This window comes from Hemiscyllium ocellatum, chromosome 1 (assembly GCF_020745735.1).
Source record: "Hemiscyllium ocellatum isolate sHemOce1 chromosome 1, sHemOce1.pat.X.cur, whole genome shotgun sequence".
NCBI lineage: Eukaryota > Metazoa > Chordata > Chondrichthyes > Orectolobiformes > Hemiscylliidae > Hemiscyllium > Hemiscyllium ocellatum.
Genome location: NC_083401.1, coordinates 905,807 through 924,039, shown reverse-complemented (window position 1 = coordinate 924,039; position 18,233 = coordinate 905,807). Strand labels below are relative to the sequence as shown.

Below are 18,233 nucleotides of genomic sequence, written 5' to 3'. Positions count from 1 at the left end.
AGGCCCAAGGACAGAGCCCTGTGGAACACCACTCTCCACAGACTTCTAGGCAGAATATTTTCCTTCTACTACCGCTCGCTGTCTTCTGTTGGCCAGCCAATTCTGTATCCAGACAGCTATGTTCCCCTGAATCCCATTCCTTCTGACCTTCTGAATGAGCCTACCAAGGGGAACCTTATCAAATGCCTTGCTGAAGTCCATATGCGCCACATCCACCTCATCAACCTGTCTAGTAACATCCTCAAAGAACTCGATAAGGTTTGTGAGGCATGACCTGCCCCTCTCAAAGCCGTGCTGACTGCATTTAATCAAGCCATGCTCTTCCCGATGGTCATAAATCCTATCCCTCAGATTCCTTTCTAACACCTTGCAGACGACAGACGTGAGACTGACTGGTCTGTAATTGCCGGGGATTTCCCTATTTCCTTTCCTGAAGAGAGGAATTACATTTGCCTCTCTCCAGTCCACAGGTACGACTCCAGTGGAGAGCGAGGATGAAAAGATCTTCGCAAGTGATGAAGCAATTACATTTCTCGTTTCCCAAAGCAGCCGAGGACAAATCTGGTCCAGGCCTGGCGACTTGTCAATCTTAATGTTTGACAAAAGTTTCTGCTTAGATGAATTGAATGGTTTCCTCTTGTACCATAGTGATTCTGCAATTCTGTGATTCTCGTTAATTTTCTGATACTTTATCACAACTTGATGGATTTATTGTATTCTATTGCACAGTCCCTTTGTTTGTTTGCAGTGGGCGACATGCCAACTATGCTCAACCAATGCACAATTGCAGGACATTACATGTAATTCTGCTATTGGATTACTTCTTGTTATTGTTTTAGTTTTGATTTCTTTTGTAATTTTTGCTTTATTTTTCAATTCCTTGTTGTTGTCTAGGGTGAAAGACCTGTACCCCCAGTGGGAATTACCCGAGGGAATGTGGCTGCATCTGAGCAGCAGTCGTTACCAAATGTCAGGTATAGGATGTGAAACCAAACAACCTGAATTTATGATGTTAATATAGTTCATTGCTCTTCATTTTGTTCTGAATTTCAAATGATTTTATGGCTTAATTTAATATTGTAGAAAAGTATTAAAATGTGCAGCTAAATTTGTATGTGCTGAATTTGTTTTATGAAAATGTTTAATAATAAGCCATACTCATTATTCATATTTATCTGCAAATGTGCATGACTGAATGAGAATTCACCATATATATGATTTTAAGTCTACTTTGTCAAATAGTTTCTAGCCAATGATATTGAAAGCAGATACCATGAGTGGAGAGGCATGTTGTAGTCTGGAGCTATGGATAGTGCATTGGAAGGATTTATAGGTTAATTTACAAAACGTTCTGAGTAGACATTCCTTAGCAATCAAGTCCAGGAGTGGGACACAGAAGCAAAAATCTCATTATGCCACAGCATCTCTTTGATAGGACAGTATCTATTTTTAAAAAGAAGGAAAAAGAAACTATCCTTCTTACTGGGTAAAATAGTGAAAAACCAAACCAAGTTTGTATTTTTTTCCAAAATGGTTGTTTACAAACACAGTAAGTATCAGGAAAGGACATGTCCTCCTGGAAAAGCCTCTTCATAGCGTTGAAGTACATTGAGTCTGTCATGTTGATGTTCTTAACTACCCAGATTTCAGAATGTTGTTCTGGAACTCTTCAACATTGATGCCAGATCTCATAAATCCTCATGGCATGAGGTCAAACATGGGCAAGGAAACCTCCTACAGATTGCCACCTTTCTCCTCCACTCCCTCTGCCACTTTCCCAGGCTGCTTAGTTAATACTCCACCATAGAACATAGAACATTGCAGCGCAGTACAGGCCCTTCGGCCCTCGATGTTGCCCCGACCTGTCATACCAATCTGAAGCCCATCTAACCTACACTATTCCATGTACGTCCACACGCCTGTCCAATGATGACTTAAATGTACTTAAAGTTGCCAAATCTACTACCGTTGCAGGCAAAGCATTCCATACCCTTACTACTCTCTGAGTAAAGAAACTACCTCTGACATCTGTCCTATATCTATCACCCCTCAATTTAAAGCTATTGCCCCTCGTGCTCACCGTCACCATACTTGGAAAAAGGCTCTCCCTGTCCACCCTATCTAACCCTCTGATTATCTTATATGTCTCTATTAAGTCACCTCTCAACCTTCTTCTCTCTAACGAAAACAGCCTCAAGTCCCTCAGCCTTTCCTCGTAAGACCTTCCCTCCATACCAGGCAACATCCCAGTAAATCTCCTCTGCACCCTTTCCAAAGCTTCCACATCCTTCTTATAATGTGGTAACCAGAACTGTACACAATACTCCAAGTGCGGCCACACCAGAGTTTTGTACAGCTGTAGCATAACCTCATGGTTCTGGAACTCGATCTCGCTATTAATAAAAGCTAAAACACTGTATGCCTTCTTAACAACCCTGTCAACCTGGGTGGCAACTTTCAGGGAGCTGTGTACCTGGACACCGAGACCTCTCTGCTCATCTACACTACCCAGAATCTTACCATTAGCCCAGTACTTTGCATTCCGGTTACTCCGACCAAAGTGAATCACCTCACACTTGTCCACATTAAACTCCATTTGCCACCTCTCAGCCCAGCTCTGCAGCTTATCTATGTCTCTCTGTAACCTACAACATCCTACGTCACTATCCACAACTCTTCCGACCTTAGTGTCGTCTGCAAATTTACTAACCCACCCTTCCACGCCCTCATCCAGGTCGTTTATAAAAATGATGAACAGCAGTGGACCCAACACTGACCCTTGTGGTGCACCACTGGTAACTGGACTCCAGGATGAACATTGCCCATCACCCACCACCCTCTGTCTTCTTTCAGCAAGCCAATTACTGATCCAAACTGCTATGTCTCCCACAATCCCATTCCTCCGCATTTTGTACAATAGCCTACTGTGGGGAACCTTATCGAACACCTTACGGAAATCCACATACACCACATCAACCGGTTTACTCTCATCTGTTTGGTCACCTTCTCAAAGAACTCAGTAAGGTTTGTGAGGCACGACCTACCCTTCACAAAACCGTGCTGACTATCCCGAATCAAATTATTCTTTTCTAGATGATTATCAATCCTATTTCGTATAACCTTTTCCAACACTTTGCCAATAACTGAAGTAAGGTTCGCTGGTCTATAATTACCAGGGTTGTCTCTATTCCTCTTCTTGAACAAGGGGACAACATTTGCTATCCTCCAGTCTTCTGGCACTATTCCTGTAGACAATGACGATTTAAAGATCAATGCCAAAGGCTCGGCAATCTCCTCCCTGACTTCCCAGAGGATCCTAGAATAAATCCCATCCAGCCCAGGGAACTGATCTATTTTCACACTCTGCAGGATTTCTAACACCTCTTCCTTGTGAACCTCAATCCCACCTAGTCTGGTAGCCTGTATCTCAGTATTCTCCTCGACAACATTGTCATTTTCTAGAGTGAATACTGTCGAAAAATATTCATTTATTGCTTCCCCTATTTCCTTTGACTCCACACACAACTTCCCACTACTATCCTTGATTGGCCCTAATCTTACTCTCATCATTCTTTTATTCCTTAAAGCCTTAGGGTTTACCCTGACCCTATCTGCTAACAACTTCTCATGTCTCCTCCTGGCTCTTCTGAGCTCTCTCTTTAGGTATTTCCTGGCTACCTTGTAACCCTCAAGCGCCCTAACTGTGCCTTCACATCTCATCCTGACATAAGCCGCCTTCTTCCTCTTGACCAGAGATTCCACTTCCTTCATAAACCACGGCTCCCGCGCTCTACAGCTCCCTCCCTGCCTGACAGGTACATACTTATCGAGGACACAATTTTCCTTGAATAAGCTCCACATTTCTAATGTGCCCATCCCCTGCAGTTTCCTTCCCCATCCTATGATTCCTAAATCTTGCCTAATCACATCGTAATTGCCTTTCCCCCAGCTGTAACTCTTGCCCAGTGGTATACACCTATCCCTTTCTATCACTAAAGTAAACATAACAGAACTGTGACCGCTATCACCAAAGTGCTCACCTACTTCCAAGTCTAACACCTGGCCAGGCTCGTTACCCAGTACCAAATCTAATGTGACTTTGCCCTTGTTGGCCTGTCTACATACTGTGTCAGGAAGCCCTCCTGCACACACTGGACAAAACCCAACCCATCTATAGTACTTGTACTACAGTGTTCCCAGTCAATATTTAGAAAGTTGACGTCCCCCATGACAACTACCCTGTCTCTCTGACTCTTATCGAGAATCATCTTTGCTATCCATTCCTCTACACCTTTGGAACTATTTAGAGGCCAATAGAAAACTCCCAACAGGGTGACCTCTCCTTTCCTGTTTCTAACTTCAGCCCATACTACCTCAGTTGACGAGTCCCCAAACATCCTTTCTGTAACTGTAATACTGTCCTTGACCAACAATGCCACACCCACCCCACTCTTTTACCATCTTCTGTGTTCTTACTGAAACATCTAAATCCTGGAACCTTTCAACAACCATTCCTGTCCCTGCTCTATCCATGTCTCCGAAATGGCCACAACACCGAAGTCCCAGGTACCAACCCATGCTGCAAGTTCACCCATCTTATTCCAGATAGAACACAGAACATAGAACAGTACAGCACAGAACAGGCCCTTCAGCCCACGATGTTGTGCCGACCACTGATCCTCATGTATGCACCCTCACATTTCTGTGACCGTATGCATGTCCAGCAGTCTCTTAAATGTCCCCAATGCTGCTGGCAACGCATTCCATGCTCTCACAACTCTCTGTGTAAAGATCCTGCCTCTGAATCCCCTCTATACTTTCCTCCAACCAGCTTAAAACTATGACCCCTCGTGTTGGTCATTTCTGCCCTGGGAAACATTCTCTGGCTATCGACTCTATCTATGCCTCTCATTATCTTGTTTACCTCAATTAGGTCCCCTCTCCCCCTCCTTTTCTCCAATGAAAAAAGTCCGAGCTCAGTCAACCTCTCCTCATAAGATAAGCCCTCCAGTCCAGGCAGCATCCTGGTAAACCTCCTCTGAACCCTGTCCAAAGCATCCACATCTTTCCTATAATAGGGCAACCAGAACTGGACGCAGTATTCCAAGTGCGGTCAAACCAAAGTTTTATAGAGCACAAGATCTCACGACTCTTAAACTCAATCCCCCTGTTAATGAAAGCCTAAACACTATATGCTTTCTTAACAACCCTGTCCACTTGGGTGGCCATTTTAAGGGTTTTGTGTACCTGCACCCCAAGATCCCTCTGTTCCTCCACACTGCCAAGAATCCTATCCTTAATCCTGTACTCAGCTTTCAAATTTGACCTTCCAAAATGCATTACCTCGCATTTACCAGGTTGAACTCCATCTGCCACCTCTCAGCCCATCTCTGCATCCTGTCAATGTCCCGCTGCAGCCTACAACAGCCCTGTATACTGTCAACGACACCTCCAACCTTTGTGTCATCTGCAAACTTGCTGACCCATCCTTCAATCCCCTCATCCAAGTCATTAATAAAAATTACAAACAGTAGAGGCCCAAGGACAGAGCCCTGTGGAACACCACTCACCGCAGACTTCCAGGCAGAATATTTTCCTTCTACTACCGCTCGCTGTCTTCTGTTGGCCAGCCAATTCTGTATCCAGACAGCTATGTTCCCCTGAATCCCATTCCTCCTGACCTTCTGAATGAGCCTACCATGGGGAACCTTATCAAATGCCTTGCTGAAGTCCATATACACCACATCCACAGCTCGACCCTCATTAGCTTTCCAGTCACATCCTCAAAGAACTCGATAAGGTTTGTGAGGCATGACCTGCCCCTCACAAAGCCGTGCTGACTGCATTTAATCAAGCCATGCTCTTCCAGATGGTCATAAATCCTATCCCTCAGAATCCTTTCTAACACCTTGCAGACGACAGACGTGAGACTGACTGGTCTGTAATTGCCGGGGATTTCCCTATTTCCTTTCCTGAAGAGAGGAATTACATTTGCCTCTCTCCAGTCCTCAGGTACGACTCCAGTGGAGAGTGAGGATGAAAAGATCTTCGCAAGTGGTGAAGCAATTACATTTCTCGTTTCCCAAAGCAGCCGAGGACAAATCTGGTCCAGGCCTGGCGACTTGTCAATCTTAATGTTTCACAAAATTGTCAGTACATCAGCTTCCTCTATCTCTATCCATTTCAGCATGCATACCTGCTCTTCAAAGGTTTCATTCACTACAAATTTTGTTTCTTTTGTAAAGACAGAAGCAAAAAACTCATTTAGGGCTTCCCCTACATCCTCAGACTCCACACACAAATTCCCTATGCTATCCCTGATCAGCCCTACTCTTTCTTTGACCGTTCTCTTATTCCTCACATAAATGTAAAATGCCTTTGTGTTCTCCCTAATCCGTTCTGCCAAGCCTTTCTCGTGCCCCCTCCTGGCTCTCCCCAGACCTTTTTTAAACTCCTTCCTCGCCTGCCTGTAATCCTCTAGAGCAGAGCTTGACCCTAGCTTCCTCCACCTTATGTAAGCTACCTTCTTCCTTTTGACAAGAAGCTCCACCGCTCTCGTCATCCAAGGTTCCTTTATCTTACCCCTTCTTGCCTGTCTCAGAGGGACAGATTTATTCATCACTTGCAACAACTGTTCTTTAAACAATCTCCACATGTCTATAGTGTCTTTACCATGGAACAATTGCTCCCAATCCATGCTTCCTAACTCATGTCTAATCGCATCATAGTTTCCTCTTCCCCAATTAAATATCCTTCCATTTTGCCTAATCCTCCCCTTCTCCATAGCTATGTAGAATGTGAGGCAGTTGTGGTCACTATCACCAAAATGCTCTCCCACCCCAAGATCTGATACCTGCCCCAGCTCGTTTCTGAGCACCAAGTCTAGAATGGCCTCTCCCCTCATCGGCCTGTCAATGTACTGAGTTGGGAAACCCTCCTGAACACACTTTACAAAAACAGCTCCATTCAAATCTTCTGCTCGAAGGAGGTTCCAATCAATATTGGGAAAGTTAAATTCCCCCATTACAACAACCCTACTATGTCCACACTTTTCCAAAATCTGCCGACCTATGCTTTCTTCCATCTCCCTGCTGCTATTGGGGGGCCTGTAGTAAACCCCTAAAGAGGTGACTACTCCCTTGCTGTTCCTAATTTCCACCCATACTGACTCGGTTGGCAGACCCTCCTCGACAATGGAAGCTTCTGTAGCTGTGATACCCTCTCTGATTAGTAGTGCTACACCTCCTCCTCTTTTCCCCCCCTCCCTATTCTTTGTAAATGCTCTAAACCCTGGAACATCCAGCAACCATTCCTGCCCCTGAGAAACCCATGTCTCTGTTATGACCACAACATCATAGCACCAGGTATTGATCCATGATCCATGATCTTTTATTCCTGATACTCCTTGCGTTAAAGCAAACCCACTTTAACTGATCACTTGGTTCCTTCCCAGGAAAATCCTTCCCACTAGCTGGTCTACCTCTTGCTATTGCCTCATCTGCATCAACTCTCACCTCCGGTATACAGCTCAGGTTCCCACCCCCCTGCCATACTAGTTTAAACCCTCTCCAACTACTCGAGCAAACCTCCCACCCAGGACATTGGTCCCCTTCCAGTTCAGATGCAGCCAGTCCTTCTTGTACAGATCCCACCTTCCCCAGAAGGCATCTCAATTATCTACGTAACTGAAGCCCTCCCTTCTACACCAGCTGGGCAGCCAAGTATTAAGCTGCGCCCTCTCCCTGTTCCTCGCCTCGCTATCTTGTGGCACCGGTAGTAAACTAGAGAACACTGCTCTGTTTGTCCTGCTTTGCAACTTCCATCCTAACTCCCTGAAATCACTTTTTATATCTTCGATCCTTTTCCTGGCTATATCATTAGTGCCAATATGTAACAAGATTTCTGGCTGTTCGCCCTCTCCTTTTAGAACCTTATACACCCGATCAGTGACGTCCCGGACCCTGGCACCAGGGAGGCAACATACCTTCCGGGAATCCCGATCCTGACCACAAAATCTCCTGTCGATTCCCCTAACTATCGAGTCCCCTACCACCTTCCTATTCTGCCGCCTTCCCTTCTTTGTCACAGTGTCAGGCTCAGTGCCAGAGAACTGACTGCTATGGCTTTCTCTGGTAGGTCATCCCCCCCAGCAGTATCCAAAACGGTATACTTATTGCTGAGGGTAATAACCACAGGGGATCTCTGCACTGTCTACCTGGACCCTTTCTTCCCCCTAACTGTAACCCATTTATCCTTATCCTGAGCCTTAGGAGTGACCAACTCCTGGTAACTCCTCTCAATAACCCCCTCAGCCTCCCGAATGATCCGTAGTTCATCCAGCTCCAGCTCCAATTCCCTAACACGGTTTTCAAGGAGCTGGAGTTGGGTGCATTTCCCACAGATGTAGCCAGTGGAGACGTGTGTCATGTCTCCCACCTGCCACATTCTGCAGGAGGACCGAGCAACTGCCCTCGCATCCATACCCGACTTATCTGAACACCCACTCAGTACTAAAGTAGAAAGCTTAGTTCAAGTTGCTATAAAATCAATAACAAACTCATATTTAATCGAGGAAGTTTAGAATGAGCCTTACCTTATTAACGAGGTTAGAGGAGGAGGGCGGGTGGGAGACACTACAGTTGTAGAGCCGCCTTGCTGATTGATATGGTCACTGCTTATCTTCCCGGCTGCCCCTCTGGTCCTGGTCACTTCCCCCACTGCTCCCGCTCCTTCTGTGAAAGGGAAAACACCGCTGTCCGCTACCGGTAAGTACTTTTAAAAAGCTGCCTTACCTTACCTTAGCTGCAGTGTTTCGGGTTTGTCTTACCTCCGCTGCTGCTCGCACTCAAAATGGCCATTGGCGTCGAAGGGTGAGAATTTATGGTCACTACTTTCCTTCCCGAATGCTCCCGGTGTTGAAGTAGACACACTTCAAACCAACTTCTTGCTTGCCAATGCCGTCTTGCGTCCCTGAAACTTGATTTCGGACCTCCCTACTTTCAACCTTTTCTATACCCGAACTACAGTTTTGGTTCCCATCCCCCTGCTGGATTAGTTTAAACCCACCCCAATAGCCTTAGCGAATCTCCCCCCAGGATATTGGTACCCCTCTGGTTCAGATGAAGACCATCCTGTTTGTAGAGATCCCACCTACCCCAGAAAGTACCTCAATTATCCAAGAATCCAAAACCCTCCCTCCTGCACCATCCCTGTAGCCACATGTTCAACTCCTCTCTCTTCCCTATTCCTTGCCTCACTAGCACGTGGCACAGGCAACAAACCAGAGACAACAACTCTCTTTGTCCTTGCTCTAATCTTGCACCCTCACTCCCTGAATTTCTGCCTTAAATCCCCCATCTATCTTCCTACCTATGTTGTTGGTGCCTATGTGGACCACGACTTGGTGCTGCTCCCCCTCCCCCTCCCCCTTAAGGATCCCAAAAACACGATCAGAGACATCACGAACCCTGGCACCTGGGAGGCAACACACCAACCATAAGTCTCTCTCGTTCCTACAGAACCTCCTATCTGTCCCCCTAACTATGGAGTCCCCAATGATTAATGTTCTGCTCCTCTTCCCCCTTCCCTTCTGAGCAGCAGGGACAGACTCTATGCCAGAGCCTTGTGCCCCATTACTTTCCCCTGGTAAGTTCCCCACTCCCCACCCCCAACAGTATCCAAAACAGTATACTGTTGAGAGGAATGGCCACCGGGGATCCCTGCACTGCCTGCTGGTTCCCTTTCCGTCCCGTGACTGTAACCCATCTGCCTTTTTCTTGTACCTGAGAAGTGACTACCTCCCTGTAACTCCTCTCAATAACCCCCTCTGCCTCCCAAATGATCCGAAGTTCATCCAGCTCCAGCTCCAGTTCCCTAACTCTGTTTACGAGGAGCTGGAGTTGAGTGCACTTCCTGCAGGTGTAGTCAGCAGGGACACTAGTGGTGACCCTTACATCCCATATTCTGCAGGAGGAATATTCCACCGCCCTAAACTCCATTCCCACTGTTCGAAATTCCCAAAGAGACTGTTGAAAAATAAGGAATAAAAAATAATCTCGTTACCTCGCCAATCTGGTGCACAGAACCTTTTTTTTTGGTTAGAGGAGGATGGGTGGGAGACACGACCCGAGTAGTGTTTCGGGGAACATAACCACACAAATATATAACTTCCCAGAAGTTCTTCGCTCCTCCCTTGCACCTCTCGGCAAATTCCTGTGAGGATAAAGGGCAAGGTTGGCAGGAGTAGGGAAGAGATATTGAGGCTTTGACGAGAAAAAGGAGGAGAGGTGGCTCAGGTCCAGGCAGCTGAGATCATGGAAGTACCTGGAAATTGACAAGGATTACAGGGGTTTACTGAAGAAGGAAAACAGGAAGGCACAAATGGGGCACCCAGTACTCTTGGCCGAGAAGATTAAGGTGAATCCAAAGAGGTACTGTAGGTATATTAAAGGAAAAAGAGTAACTTTCAGTAAAAGAGAGAGAATAGGGCTACTCAAGGATCAAAGTGGACGTGAATGTGTAGAATCAATGGAGATGGGAGGGCCTCAATGAATATTTTCCCTCTGTGTTTACCATGCAGAAAGACATGAAGACTTGGGAAGTGGAGGACATTAGTGGTGATATGTTGGGGACAGTTCATATCACAGGAGAGGAGTACAGGTGTACATATTGGAATGTACGAAGGTGGATAAATCTCTTATACCTGACCAGATATATCCAAGAACACTGCAAGAGGCTAGAGAAGAAATTGCGGGGAGCTTGGCCAATATTTTTGCATCATCGTTAGACACAGGTGAAGTCCCGGAGACTGAAGGGTAGTGAATGTTAGGCCGTTATTCAAGAAGGGCTGCAAATAAAAGCCTGTCAACTATAGACCAGTGAGCTTCATATCTATGGTAGGTACGTTACTTGAGAAGATTCTGCAAGACAAGATATACATGCATTTAGGAAGTCATGGTTTGATTGGGAGTAGACATTCTGGCTTTGTGAGTGGGAGATCATGCCTCACATATTTATTAAAATTGTTTGATAAAGTGACCAGGAAGGTTAACAAGGGCAGTGCGGTAGATGTAGTCTATTTAAATTTCAGTAAAAACATAGAACATAGAACATTCCAGCGCAGTACAGGCCTTTCGGCCCTCGATGTTGCGCCGACCTGTGGAACCAATCCGCAGCTCCTCTAACCTACTCGATTCCATTCCTGTCCATGTGTCTATCCAATGACCATTTAAATGCCCTTAAAGTTGGCAAGTCTACTACTATTGTAGTGCGTTCCATGCCTCTACTACTCTCTGAGTAAAGAAACTACCTCTGACATCTGACCTATATCTATCACCCCTCAATTTATCTAACCTATCTAACCTATCTAACCCCCTGATTACCTTGTATGTCTCAATTAAGTCACCTCTCAACCTCCTTTTCTCTAATAAAAACAGCCTCAAGTCCCTCAGCCTTTCCCCGTAAGACCTTCCCTCAATACCAGGCAACATCCTAGTAAATCTCCATTGAACCCTTTCCAAAGCTTAACATGCTTCCTATAATGCAGTGTCCAGAACTATATGCAATACACAACTTTGGTCGCACCAGAGTTTTGTACAACTGCAGCATGATCTCATAGTTCTGAAACTCAATCCCTCTACTGTATGCCTTCTTAACAACCCTATCAACTTGGGTGGCAACTTTCAAGGAACTATGTACCTGGGCACCAAGATACCCCTGCTTCTCTACACTAACAAGAAACTTACTATTAGCTCAGTACTCTGCATTCTTGTTACTCCTTCCAAAGTGAAACTCCATTTGCCACCTCTCAGCCCAGCTCTACATCTTATCTACATCCCTCTGTAACCTGCAACATTCTTCGTCATTATCCACAACTTGACCGACCTTAGTGTCATCCGCAAATTTACTAACCCATCCTTCAATGCCCTCATCCAGGTCATTTATATAAATAACAAACAACAGTGGACCCAAAACAGATCTTTGTGGTATCCCACTAGTAACTGAACTCCAGGATGAATATTTCCCATCTGACTTCACTGCTCATCCTCCCATGTACTCAAACTACTGTTTCAGTTCCCAACCTCCGGCTGAATCAGTTTAAACCCACCCAAAGAGCATTAACAAACCTGCCCCCCCAGGGATATTGGTATTCTTTGGTTCAGGTGAAGATGGAACTGTTTGTAGAGGTCCCATCTGCCCCATAAAGAGCCCCAATTATCCAGAAATCCAAAACCCTCCCTCCTGCACTATCCTTGTAACCACGTGTTCAACTCCACTCTCTCCCTATTCCTCGCTGCGCTAGCACATGGCACAAGCAACACACCAGAGATAACAACTCTGTTTGTTCTAGCTCTGAGCTTCCACCCACACTCCCTGAATTTCTGCCTTAAATCCTCATCTCTCTTCCTATCTATTTCGTTGGTGCCTAGGTGGACCACAACTTGGGGCTGGTCCCCCTCCTCCTCAAGGATCCCGAAAATACAATCAGAGACATCACAAACCCTGGCACCTGGAAGTCTCTCTCATTCCCACAGAACCTCCTATCTGTCCCCCTAACTGCGGAGTCCCCAATGACTAATGCTCTGCTCCTCTTCCCCCTTCCCTTCTGAGCAGCAGGGACAGACTCTGTGCCAGAGACCTGTTGTCCCATTTCTTACCCCTTGTAAGTTGTCTCCCCCAACAGTATCCAACACGGTATACTTGTTGTTCAGGGAATGGCCACAGGAGATCCCTACTCTGCCTACCGGTTCCCTTTCTGTGCCCTGACAGTAACCTATCTACCTTCTTCTTTTACCTGAGGTGCGATTACCTCCCTATAATCCTCTCAATAACCCCCTCTGCCTCCCGAATGATCTGAAGCTGATCCAGCTCCTGCTCCAGTTCCTTAACACAGTTTTCGAGGAGCTGGAGTTGGGTGACCTTCTCACAGATTTAGTCAGCAGGGACACTAGTGATGACCCTTACATCCCACATTCTGCGGGAGGAACACTCGACTGCATAAACCTCGATTCCCACTATTCTAAATTCCCAATGATACTACTGAAAAAATAAATAAAATAAATCAGTCACCTTATCAATCTTGCACACAAAACCTTTTTTTTGGTTAGAGGAGGAGGATGGGTGTGTAACTCTACCAGAATAGACACTACCCGAGACACCACACAAATATAAAACTTCATTTACCCAGCAGTCCCGTGTCTGCTCCTACTCAGCGTGCGCTCCACCTATACACAATATATAATGCCTAAACCGTTATATATTTTAAAATTTTACCTTTCTGTTGTGCCTCTGGTCCGCGCTGTCACTCCTCCCACTCCAACTACCGCTGAGAAAAGTGAAGGCTTTTGATAAGGTTCCAGGTTGTTCTGGAAGGTTAGATGTATGGAATCCAGGGGGAGCTGTCAAATTGGATCCACCATTGGCTTGATGGTAGGAATCAGAGGGTGATAGTAGAAGGCTGCTTGTTGGGCTGGAGGCCTGTGACTAGTGGAGTGCCTCAGGGGTCGGTGCTGGGTCCATTATTGTTGATTGTCTACATCAATGATTTGGATGAGAATGTACTAGGCATAATTAGTAAATTTGTGGGTTTGTGGGCTAACAGACCCCTTGGTATCATAGTAGCCCACAAACCCACCAACACACTAAAACAGCAGCTAATGAACTTGAAAGACCCTATATAAACAACAAGCAAAATTAGTGTCATTTACAAAATACTTTGCAAGAACTGTAGCAAACACTACATTGGACAAACAGACAGAAAATTAGCCACAAAGAGACATGAACGTCAACTAGCTACAAAAAGAGAAGACAGTGAGGTCTGCAGATGCTGGAGATCAGAGTTGATAGTATGTTGCAGGAAAAGCACAGCATTTCAGGCACCATCCAAAGAGCAGGAAATTCGATGTTTCAGGCCGGAGCCCTTCATCAGGAATGAGCCTTATTCCTGATTAAGGGGTCCAGCCCAAAACATTGATTTTCCTGCTCTTCGGATGCTGCCTGATCTGCTGTGTTTTTCTAGAAACACTCTGTCAACCAGCCACAAAATGACCTGACCCTTTCTCACTCGTATCCTTACATACAGAGGAGCAAGGGCACCACTTTGACTGGGACAATGCCTCCATCCCCTGACAAGCCAAACAGACATGCAGGAGAATTCCTAGAAGCATGGCATTCCAACTGGAACTCTCTCAACAAATACATTTACCACCCCTTGAGAAAAAGAACAGGAATGACAGCCAGACTACTAAGACCCCTCGGAATCCTCATAGCACACAAACCCACCAAACACTCTCAAACAAAAGCTAACAAACTTAAAAGACCCAGTACAACCCATGGACAAAACTAACATCGTCTACAAAGTTCCATGCAAGGACTGCCACAAACACTATGTAGGGCAAACAGGAAGAAAGTTAACCACCAGGATACATGAACACCAGCTAGCCACAAAAGGACACGACCCTCTCTCCCTCGTAGCCCTACACACGGATGAAAAAAAACATCATTTCGATTGGGACAACACATCTATCCTGGGACAGGCTAAGCAAAGACATGCCAGAGAATTCCTAGAGGCCTGGCACTCCAACCACAACGCCATAAACAAACACATAGATCTAGATACCATCTATCAACCCCTCAGAAAACAAACAGGAAATGACATCACCACAAACCCCAGGAACCCCATCCAGGAGAAAGATATAAATAGAAAGCAGGAGACAACAGCTTCGCTTCACTTGGAGGTCACCACTGATGATGTTACCGAGCCAGGTAATGAAACGTCTGGATATCAAACCTACAGCTCAGCGAGCAAACCTACACCCTAAAAAGAACAGGAGATTACATCACCATAGGAAATGATGTCACCACCAGGAAATGACATCACCAACCCTAGGAAACTCAAACATGTAAATAGAAAACAGGCTACACCACCAGTGCTTCATTCGGAGGCTCACTGAAGATGTTACCTAGTATGGTGACAAAATGTCTGAACATGAACCTTCCAGCTCAGCTAGCAAACCTACATCCAGAACCTCAACCTGAGCTACAAATCTTTTCAAAACCTGCTATAGGAAGGATGTTATTAAAATGGAGAGAGTGCAGAAGAAATTTACATGGCAACAGTCTGAGTTATTGGGAGATGTTGGACAAGTTTTCTTAAGAGCGTAGAAGACCGAGCGGGGATCTTATAGAAGTGTATAAGATCATGAGAGGCATGGATAGGGCGAATGTACCAAGTCTTTTTACCAGGGTTGGGGAATCGAGGACATCAGTCTCAGGTTAGAGGGGGAAAAATAAAAGGGAACTGAAGGGGCAATCTTTTTACACGGAGGGTGATATATATATGGAATGAGCTGCCAGCGGAACTGGTTGAGGCAGGTACATTAACAACATTTAAAAGACAGTTGGACAAATAACTGGTTGGGAAAGGTTTAAAAGGATGTCGGCCATGTGCAGGGAAATGGAGTTAGCATGGATGGACATATTGATCAGTGTGGACCAGTTCGGGGCAAAGGGCCTGTCTCCGTGCTGTCGGAGTCTATTACTCTATGTATTGGAGGGATGCTGTGATGGTTATATGGGATCTGCAAAAGTTGTCTGCCAATGCCTGTGCACGACGGATGTATGTAGCTCGTAACCATGGATTGTGCTTAGGGCGGCACGGTGGCTCAGTGGTTAGCACTGTTGCCTCATAGCACCAGGGTCCCAGGTTCGATTCCACCCTCAGGCATCTGTCTGTGTGGAGTTTGCACATTCTCCCCGTGTCTGCGTGGGTTTCCTCCAGGTGCTCCGATTTCCTCCTGCAGTTGAAAGATGTGCAGGTCAGGTGAATTGGCCATGCTAAATTGCCTATAGTGTTCAGGGATGTGTAGGTTAGGTGCAATAGTCAGAGGGAAATGGTTCTGGGTGGGTTACTGTTCGGAGGGTCGGTGTAGACTGGTTGGGCCGAAGGGCCTGTTTCCACACTGTAGGGATTGTAATCTAATATGTAATGTATTCGAATGTTGCTTGGTACTGAACAACATGGAAGCAGGCATCTTTTGCAGCCATTGGTAAGCTGGTCTAACTTCTAGTTCGAGACTTCTGAACAATTAGTTTGTTTTGAAGTGTTTGGTAAGACACTTGCTAAATGTTAATGAGGACATTTCAGCCATTTATCAGATGTTTAACAATAATTCCCCTGATTTGGCAATTTGTTGTGGCTCAGCCACAAACTTGCCTCACCACTCGACAAATATATAAATGATGTTACATAGAAGCTCAGAAAATAGGAAATTAGAAAATGCCCCCAACGTTGAGATCGGACTTGCCAGGTCTCTTGTTTGAGTCTGCCACGGATTCAGTACGTGCAAGATCCAGACTCATTTTAGGATTCTGTTCATAGATTGGTTAGGTTAGTTGGCAAAGATCTGGCAAATTCAGAATAATATCAAAAAATGTGAAATTGACAATTTTTTCAGGAAAAATATATCTAAATTGTGAGAGATTGCAGAGCCTGAAATGCAGAAGGAGCTAGCTAGGTATCCTTGTACATGAATCACAAAAGGTTGATATGAAAGTGCTGTGAGTAATTAGGAAAGTTAATGGAATATTACCATTGTATCTTGTTGGAGCTGCACTCATCCAAGCCAAACGTTATTATCCCCATGACATCACGGAGGAATTCCTCAGGGTTATTTAACTAGGTCAAATGATATTCAGTTGCTTCATTAACAATCTTCTCTCCACCATATTTGTTGGCACTGCACAGTGCTCAGCATAATTTATGACATCTCAGATGTTTAAGCTGACCATGTACAAATACAGCAAGATTTGGACAATATTCAGGCTTGTGCTAAGAATTTGCAAGTAAAGTTCACAGTGGGGTAGGGTCTAGATTAGAGTGGTGCTGGAAAAGCACAGCAGTTCCGGCAGCATCTGAGGAGCAGTGCCTAAACCTGACCTGCTGTGTTTTTCCAGCACCACTCTAATCTAGATTCTGGTTTCCAGCATCTGTAGTCCTTGTTTTACCAAGTAAAGTTCACAGCACACAAGTGCCAGACAATGGTTATTTCCAATAAGAGAATCTAACAAATGTCCTTTGACATTCAGTGACATCACCATCATGACATTCAAGACATTACATCAATGACTCCTTCACAATCAACATCCTGAGGGTTGCCATTGACAGAAATTGAACTGGATCAGCCACATAAATACAATCACTACAAGAACAGTGAGTAACTTAACTCCTGACCACTCAAAGGCTGCAAGACACAAATCAGTGTCTTGAAGAATACTCCCCACTTGCACGAATGAGCACAGCTTGAACAATATTCAGGAAACCTGACACTATCCAGGGCAAAGTCATCTGATTATTTAGCATTGCATCCCTCCACACCACTGCTCGGTAGCAGCAGAATATGCCATTTACAAAATGTACCGCAGAAGTTCACCATGCTCTTGAGACTTCACTTTGCAAACCCACAGCCATTACCATCTTGAAAGAAAAAGCAGCCTGCTTGGTCACTGTTGCATCCATAAACATTTACTCCATCCATACCACTGACATTCAGTAGCAGCAGTATGTGCTACCTGCAAGATGTACTGCAGAAATTCAACAAGGCTCCTTAGATCGTACCTTCCAAACCCACAAGCATTACCATCTCGAAGTATAAAAGCAACAGGTGGATGGGAACACTATCCCTTGCAGATTTCTCTCTAAGTCACTCACCATCATGAGAGGGAAGTTTATTTTTTGTCAATTCATGGGATCTACATATATCTATGACTGGGCCAGCATTTATTGCCCACCCTTCAATGAGCTCAAATTTGGCAAATATGTTTAGACAATTTGTTTAACAAATCCATGATTAATATATCCCTGATTAGTCTGTGTCTGCCTCCAAATGCAGATATATTCTGTCCAAAGAACAAAGAAGAACAAAGAAAATTTACAGCCCAGGGACAGGCCCTTCGGCCCTCCAAGCCTGAGCCAATCCAAATGTACTGTCTAAACCCGACGGTCCATTCCTAAGCATCTGTATCCCTCTGCTCCCCACCTACTCATGTATCTGTCCAGACGCACCTTAAATGAATCTACCATGCCTGCCTCTACCACCTCTGCTGGCAACACATTCCAGACACCCACCACCGTCTGTGTGAAGTACTTGTCATGTGTATCCCCCTTAAACATTTCATCTCTCGCCTTGAAAGCGTGACCTCTTGTTATTGAATCCTTCTCCCTGGGAAAAAGCTTG

General features: G+C 45.2%; 1 protein-coding gene across 1 annotated transcript in view; it reads left to right on the top strand.

Annotated features, from left to right (window-relative positions):
• fbxo41 (F-box protein 41) overlaps positions 1-18,233 on the top strand; it is a 320,938-nt gene that overhangs the window by 26,488 nt on the left and 276,217 nt on the right. The window contains exon 4 of the mRNA XM_060827707.1: positions 895-974. Within this exon, the coding sequence (XP_060683690.1) occupies positions 895-974 (80 nt within the window). The remainder of the gene's footprint in view (positions 1-894; positions 975-18,233) is intronic.